We start from the raw sequence: 8,536 nt of genomic DNA, 5'->3' as shown, positions 1-8,536 counted from the left end.
TGTCATGAGTGACCTATTATAAATGTTTCTTATTGATTATACAAATAAGAGAGAGAGAGAGAGAGAGAGAGAGAGAGAGAGAGAGATGGTTTATTATTGCCATTGACATTAAAAACATTTGCAGCACATTTACAAAAGGCTGAATTGTCGTTTTTTCACAGTCAGTATTTCAACCTCTAACTCAAGTTAACACATTTAAAATGATCGAGTGACAACATAACATCTACTGTTTACAATAACTGGTCAGTTATTACACAAAAAAAGATTCGCTACTATTCACAAATTACCCGTCTTGGTTCAGGAGCTTTACACAGTACGGTAATGTGCTATTAGCGAAACGAGCAGTTCTACACCGGAAGTGAGAGAGTTTGTCTTTGTTTCTTAGAGACCTATCATGGGTATACCCTCGTCTAGATGAGGTCCTCATTTGCATAAGAGATATCAATTGATCATCTCCTCTACCTAAATAACAATATGTTCAAAGTATGAGTCTCAGCAGAGAAAGCTATTGTAGCATTTTCTCATAAATTATGTAAATGCCACCCTAATTTGCATGACTTACGTCCGCATGTTCAACTTAACGTAAATGTTGCTACCAAATGTTGCAATAATGAGACCCTAATTTCCACCTGAAGTGTACGGCGCACAGGGCGATGCTGATAAAGCAAGTGCATTTCATGCTACACTTGAGATGCCGTCTACGCATTCTTTCCGACCAAGATTGTGAAAGTCAACAACTCTGACAAGCCTTGGGTGACGCCACAGATCAAGCGATTGATAAACATTAGGCAGAATGCTTTTCACAAACAGTCGAGTATTACGTCTGGAAGTTCTACAGAATCCTGATACAGATACCACTCGCCATGGCAAAACAGACATACTACACAGACCGAGTCTCCTCTCTCAAAACAGCCAATCCTAAACGTTGGCACCAAGAAATCATGCAGATGGCTAACGTACGGAGATCCAACAGTGAGATCACATTCCCAGGACTTGACTCCGAAGACAACTTTCACAATTACAAAAAACTATAAACGCCAAGTTTGCTGCAGTATCCAAAAGCCCTTTGGACCTCGCCCAGCTACCTACTTTTCTGTCTGCGACCAAACAACTACCTACATCGCAAGTCTGGGACGTCTACAAACACATTCTCGCTGTCAAGGCAAACAAGGCACCGGGCCCAGATAACATACCATTCAGACTGCTGAAGGAAGTTGCCTGTGAAATTAGTTCTCCATTGTTGTTGCCACGTCCTCTTTTGCGAGCAGAATCGTTCCCGAACAGTGGAAGCAAGCGGTTGTGGTCCCCGTACCCAAAACCCAACCCACCAAGATTGACGCGGCTAAGACCAATCTCACTGACGTCCAACACTATAATAACAATTTCTTATTACTTATGTAGATTAGGTAACAAGCAAGTTGCATAATTGATATCTATCAATATCTGTGGCTTATTAAACTGTGCTCATTAATTATGCAAATTAGCCCTTGGTTTGAATTAATAGCCCTCATTTATGGAAGGCATCTCCGAAGTTATTCCGCAAATTCCACACATGCACGCGAAATTTAGGGAATTCTTGGCAAACGAACACACACTATACTATTAGGCTAGCCCCTGAGGCGTCGTCAAAAATGGGGAAAGCTTAATGAGGTGGACGGCTAGCCAACAACTAATCTCCAAGCAGATCCACGGTGGCGTAATATAGTATCAAACCCACCATAGGATCTGCATTCATTCGGCTTCACAATATATATATATGTATATGATGTGTAGTGTTGTTTGTGTTATTCATTTCTCTGTTGCCTTCCGTCCAATGCACACTGCATGCACTGGAATTGCCGGTTTAATACCCAGTTTTAGGTTTTATAAAATCAATCAAAAACCCCATCCATAGCCTTGGGGCCCAAAAAGGGTGGCCTGGCTAGCCTGCTGGGCCCAGGCTTTTCCGTAAACCCTTATCACACCATATACACCTCGTGGCTTGTCAATAACCCTTAAGTATAAATAATATTGTGTGTGTGAAGAGTATGAAGGCATTGAGAGGGAGAACTGTGTAGGGGTGATGCAGAAAACTCTGTTAATCACGATTACCCTGCGTATGCAAAATGCCTGACCAGTGTATAACTCTTGTGATATCTAAGCTCTTAGTATTCTATATTTTATAATAATCGATTGTGAGCAAGATTTTAATATACTTTCTTTTTAAATTGCCAGACTTCACTTTCAATGCTATTCTTCCCAACACATTTCAGACTTGACAAAAAGTCTGCAACATGGTATTCTAATAAAGAAAAAAAAACAACTGCATGTTAGGCGCCCAATGAATTGATCATGTTTTCAGTCAGAAAGGTATCCAAATCTTCAGATCATCACAACAGCATGTGAAACACAGTTTTGCTTGCTGGTGCCAACTTTTCCAAACTGAGCCAGGTGAGTGACATATCATTGTGACAACACATTCACTCACTCACACACACTCTCTCTCTCTCTCTCTCTCTCTCTCACACACACACACACACACACACTGTGACATACACACACACACACACACATAAACACACACACACACACATAAACACACACACACACACACTGTGACATACACACACACACACACACACACACTGTGACATACACACACACACACACACACATAAACACATAAACACACACACACACACACTCAAACACACATACACTCACACACTGATAGTATCACATCAAAACAGTGCTCACTTGAACCTTTCTGTATTTGACTCTTCAAACTCTACATGAAGTTAACATCTGAATCCAAAACACCTGTATACATATTCACAAACTAAATAACAATGATAACATCAATCACATACTGTAGAGGTTGCATATTCAATCAATAGGACAAACCAAATTTTGGAAATGACACCGCCAAAACTATACAATCATGCAAACATTTCTCTAAAAGATGTGAAACCTTTTATCTGCTTTTACTGCATTTTTCCTTGCAATTGCAACCTTGCATGGCTTTATGACCTTTCATTTTCTGGCTATATACACGGCTGCATGCATGGCCAGCTGACAGGCTAGGTGTGGTCCACTTTGTCCTGCAGATAGTTAAAAAATGACAGTGTTCTCTCTAATTATATAAAAGGTACATATTCAAAAGTAAGGAAAACTACAGCTTGGCTGCAATCGCAGAACAGACATCAGTCCTACAGTGCTGCATGCCTCTGTGCTATACAACAGGCTGACTGCAGTGCTGCAGGCCTCTGTGCTATACAACAGGCTGACTGCAGTGCTGCAGGCCTCTGTGCTATACAACAGGCTGACTGCAGTGCTGCAGGCCTCTGTGCTATACAACAGGCTGACTGCAGTGCTGCAGGCCTCTGTGCTATACAACAGGCTGACTGCAGTGCTGCAGGCCTCTGTGCTATACAACAGGCTGACTGCAGTGCTGCAGGCCTCTGTGCTATACAACAGGCTGACTGCAGTGCTGCAGGCCTCTGTGCTATACAACAGGCTGACTGCAGTGCTGCAGGCCTCTGTCCTATACAACAGGCTGACTGCAGTGCTGCAGGCCTCTGTGCTATACAACAGGCTGACTGCAGTGCTGCAGGCCTCTGTGCTATACAACAGGCTGACTGCAGTGCTGCAGGCCTCTGTGCTATACAACAGGCTGACTGCAATGCTGCAGGCCTCTGTGCTATACAACAGGCTGACTGCAGTGCTGCAGGCCTCTGTGCTATACAACAGGCTGACTGCAGTGCTGCAGGCCTCTGTGCTATACAACAGGCTGACTGCAGTGCTGCAGGCCTCTGTCCTATACAACAGGCTGACTGCAGTGCTGCAGGCCTCTGTCCTATACAACAGGCTGACTGCAGTGCTGCAGGCCTCTGTCCTATACAACAGGCTGACTGCAGTGCTGCAGGTCTCTGTCCTACACAACAGGCTGACTGCAGTGCTGCTGGAAAGGCTGCAGTCCTCTTGCTTGGACTTGCACCAGTTGGTCCAGGGCTTTCATGACTGCATCAGGCATGTGATCACTCAGCATTTTGGGATTGACGATGATGTTAGTGAAATAGTCGGTGTCCACCAGGACAGCTCCGTACGTAGGCTGACTCAAGCAGGAGCTGGGGAAAACAAATTGAATATGAATGAAAGCTGCACCTCAGTTCAAGCTATACCTATTTTGGCTGCCAATGGTGATTATTGACAAGGATTTGTATCAGTTGAAGATGAAAAGAGTATTACATTACACATGCATAATACATTTCACACGACTCTATCCTTCATGCAGGATTGTTTGAGAAATGAGAAATTACTTTCCTAAATTTTCGCAATTCCAAATAAATGACATCATAGCTTGTTAACTACACAACCACCTAACTTTCACTGCAAATGCTTTGGCAACGTTTTCAGGATGTTATGAACATGGAATGTTGCAACATCTTCTGAACTGACATCCTTGGAACACTGGCATGGTGACAGGAAATAAGGGAAGAAAAAGTCCATGCACATATTGACAAGTTGATTACCTTGCAGGCTCAACTTCTACAATATGAATGATGTGACCTGGTGGGTACAGAGGGGCAGGTTGGGTAGCTGCTCCCTGTCTTCTTAGTGAGGTGTCATCTGGTTGGCTAGTATAGCCACATCCAGGAGGCATGCCAGTGATTTCATCCAATAGAGGCTGGGTTAAGTTTGGTGATGGTGCAGCAGTGGATGAGGGAGTGGCTGGATCTGCACTGCCACACAGAGTGTACCACACCCCGCCTACCAGGATCTTGTACTGCAGCAACACACACTACTTCAGCACATCCTGCTTGCAAACATTATCCATCTTAAGGTAGTCAGGAGGTATGTCTGAACAAGATTTCCTTCCAAAAAATAACCAAACTGGCACTTAATTTGCATAACTAATGAGGGAAATCTATATTTGTAGTGTTTTCCATGGCAGGACTCAAATATCTGTAATATATGTAGTTTGTAGCTGGTGGAACATTAGCAGATACCAATTATGCAAATATGTCTCTAATTTGCATAATCAATATATAAGTGTTACAATTCTTCTAAATGGTTAATTATTGGACAGTCAACATTGGGACCGGCGCAAGGTATTTAAAGGTGTACATAACCAAGCATAGATTATGTAAATGTGGAAGTAATTTACATAATCAGACTATCTTCATTTTTGAATTGGTTAAATGAACAAAGGAACTTTACATGTTAGGTGACTAGTTCTTCATTACTGACACAAGTTGCACATAATACAGAACTAATCCCACCTTGGGTTTGTCACTGCTGTTTATTGCAGAAATTAGCTTGGACTTGAGGTCTTCCATAGTAGAGATGCCAAGTCTGGGCACCAAGTCTTTCCCAAGCACTATGGAACAGGTGAAGTTCTTGGTGTACTCTGCTGTAGACTTACTACATGTGCAAGGAAAAAAATCATATAGAATCAAAACCATGGAACTGCAATTGAATGATGGTCTGAGGTCCAATTCTAACATACAGTGAGCAAATAGAATGAGAAGCTTTATTAACCAAACAAAAAAGGACTCTACGCATTTAACAATAAAGGCTAATATCCAAAGATCTCTAATATCTTGACACAATCAGGTGGGACCAGATGTGTCAATATCTTTTCTTATAACTAAACAAAGTGATCTTATATGTACAATGTATGCCAATATTTCAATGTACTATGACAGTCAAATCTGAACATCTAGTCAAATCTGGTTGACCGTGTTGAGTCTCTTGACATCTGTGGCACTTGAACAAAGACATAAATAACTCATCATATAAGACATCATGTAAGACAGCATTCCATGAAAGATATGTTCATTATATCATAAACATATTTTTCTTGTTATTTTTAATACAACTAAATGGTGGAGAAGTTGACTGGCACTATAACATAATTTCATAAGATTCAGGTTTCATCCATGTACATGTATGTCCAATGTGGTAAGACACATGATGTACATGGACATTAAGTAATATAAGTCTTTGACAGTGGTAAGGTCTGAAAAGTATTTTCATGGTAAGGATCACAGTCTGAGAAGGTTCATCAATACCTTTTGTCTTTTTCTTTTGAATCTATGATACAGAAGAAGACATGTATTCCTCTTCATACATTAGGCCCTACCCCTGACAGAGATGTTGCCACCTGGCTGTTTGAGCCTGTTTTATCTCCTTAGTTTATCAACGTCTTCAACACTTCTGTGCTGATTAAGCTACAAGTTTGTGGTACAGTTGGGTGGAGGACGCCAGCTGGACTACAAGTTACAGGGCTAGTACATTAGATTGAACAGCCTTAGGCCCAGTTCATGATGTAATGATAGAAAAGGTTTAATTCGACTTGGTTTGCAAGCCAACTTGAACAGTTTGCCTTTTGCGTTCCTGATACAAACTTACACCCATGCTCAAATTGGTTTAAATCGATTTTACCTTTAGATTTCACATGTACATGTACATTTACATGTATAGTGGTGCACATTAAAGGTCAGAGTACAGTCTACTACTACACATTTAAAACAGCAGGAATGGCCGTTCTCCAGCTCTTCTTGCTCTCTATTATATTGTATGATAAATTTAGATCAAATAAATTGATATATTTGAATTTATCAAGTAGAAGATCTGTTCAAAATTGGTGATGAGGAGGTGCGCACTTTATTTGAGCTTTTCAGTCCCACAGATCTGTCTGAGACTTGCCCCAAATCAGGGATGTGTACTTTAGTTGGGGTGCATACTTTATTCGAGAAAATACGGTAGATACTTTAGCTTACCTCATGAGTCCTCCAGGGGGTGAGTAAGCATAACAGAAGAGCCTAGGGTATGCAGGTCTGAGCAGGATGGACAGCAGGGAGGCAGTGCCAGCTCCGAGGCTGTGGCCAACCACAACCAAACTGTAGTCCTACAACACAGGAAGCACTCAATTAATTCAACAGACATTGTGTTATAATTAAAGAATGAACCTATCAGAAGGACATATATGCAGGACTCTGACCAATCAGAAAGAGAACACGAGTCAATGAACAATCAAAACTACGGTTGCATCTACCAAGAAAGGGGAATGGCTACAGACATGGCAGAGGGATGGCTCCTTTTGTTAACAAAATAGTGCGTCTCTTAGTTCAAAGGAAAAATTTACTGTATTGAAAAAATGTGAATCAACCTAGAAACATAAAAGAAATAAAAGTTATTTCAATTCAAGTACATATCAAGCGTAACTTTTGCGCAACCACTGTAACTGGAACGATTCCCACTGACATTCTTTGCCTGCCATTTTGATGAAGCTTTGGACGGAATGAATGCTGTCGTTTTTCGTAAAAAAATCTCAGACAGATTTGGAGTCATTTTTCGAGTCACAGGAAGCTTGGGGAGATGCTCAGGAACCACCAGAAGATCAATACCAAGGGAGAACCAGTGGCATCAAAGGAAAGCAGAAAGCGATTTGCAGCACTCGATCCCAACCAGCTCAAGTTGTTAGGCTTTGTTGTTTGTAACGTAATGTTTTGACTTTGTTGCTATGCTGCATTAGTGGTTTGTGTCTAGAAATACTATACAATTCTTGATAACTTTTACAGAGTTGATTGAGTGGTTTATTTAGCCTTAGAACTACTTTTAAATAAATACACAGTTCAAATTCACTTGACACATGAAATATTCTGTTATTATCATATAGCCAGGCGCCGCGGACCAATCAGAAGTATCCGTTCCACGTTGGTTATGACGCCATAACACAAAGATTCAGGCCAGGCAGGTGGGTATCGCTTCTCTTATTGGTCAGAATGAATCGACACCGGCACCACAAAATGAATCACCGCTGTCGATTTGCATCGACACCGGCACCAGTGTCGATGCAAATCGACAGCGGTGATTCATTTTGACCAATCAAAAGTAGCGATACACAGAAGAAAGTAAGGTTTTTTTTTTTTGTTTTTTTTTTATAATTCTTTATTATATTTTCACTGATAAATATAACAGTCACACAACAGAAAATGAAGAACCTCCCTTAAATATTAACCTATCCAAGTCTAACAGCCACATTGTAAACTTAACAGCTCATATAATATGATTATTATTATGTCATTACTAACGTTATTCATTTTAGTTATCAAATCATTACATATCATTTTATCACATTACATGTCATCTTTTCATATAAGCATTGTATCATTACTCGCATAATCATTTCAGTATTGTAATCAAATATCAAGAAGGTAAGGTTTATGCAGGCATTGACCAATAAAAAGGAGCGAAACATATGCCAGAGTAGAGGAAATAAGTACAGACTGCAAGGGGGAATGGCTCCTTCTAACATTGATAATGAGTTTTGTTGTTCTAAAAAGCCTGCAATACGTTTCGAATATCTTCTGTGGAAATTTTTGGTTTCAAAATGCAATGTGTAATCTCCTTACCAAAGAATGCACCGAAGAACAAATGTAAATTTTCAAAAATTCGACAAAGGAATTCACACGTATAGTACCAAGAGATCTATGCGTCATACAGGAGTTTGCAAGTTTGGGTAGGCTATATGATAATAACGTTAATGACC

General features: G+C 40.7%; 1 protein-coding gene across 2 annotated transcripts in view; it reads right to left on the bottom strand.

Moving 5' to 3' along the window:
- Nucleotides 1–2,731: 2,731 nt before the first annotated feature.
- The window catches only part of LOC118428786 (diacylglycerol lipase-beta-like), a 31,461-nt gene continuing 25,656 nt past the window's right edge, over nt 2,732–8,536 (bottom strand). For both annotated transcript variants that reach the window (XM_035838991.1, XM_035838992.1), the window contains exons 10-13: nt 6,765–6,892; nt 5,262–5,403; nt 4,512–4,765; nt 2,732–4,106 (exon numbers count right to left, since the gene is read on the bottom strand). In XM_035838991.1, coding sequence (XP_035694884.1) covers nt 3,914–4,106; nt 4,512–4,765; nt 5,262–5,403; nt 6,765–6,892 — 717 coding nt within the window. In that variant the 3' untranslated portion in view covers nt 2,732–3,913. The remainder of the gene's footprint in view (nt 4,107–4,511; nt 4,766–5,261; nt 5,404–6,764; nt 6,893–8,536) is intronic.

The sequence above is a fragment of the Branchiostoma floridae genome, chromosome 13 (genome assembly GCF_000003815.2).
Source record: "Branchiostoma floridae strain S238N-H82 chromosome 13, Bfl_VNyyK, whole genome shotgun sequence".
In the NCBI taxonomy this organism is placed as follows: Eukaryota; Metazoa; Chordata; class Leptocardii; order Amphioxiformes; family Branchiostomatidae; genus Branchiostoma; species Branchiostoma floridae.
This window is presented reverse-complemented; position numbering and strand designations above follow the sequence as displayed.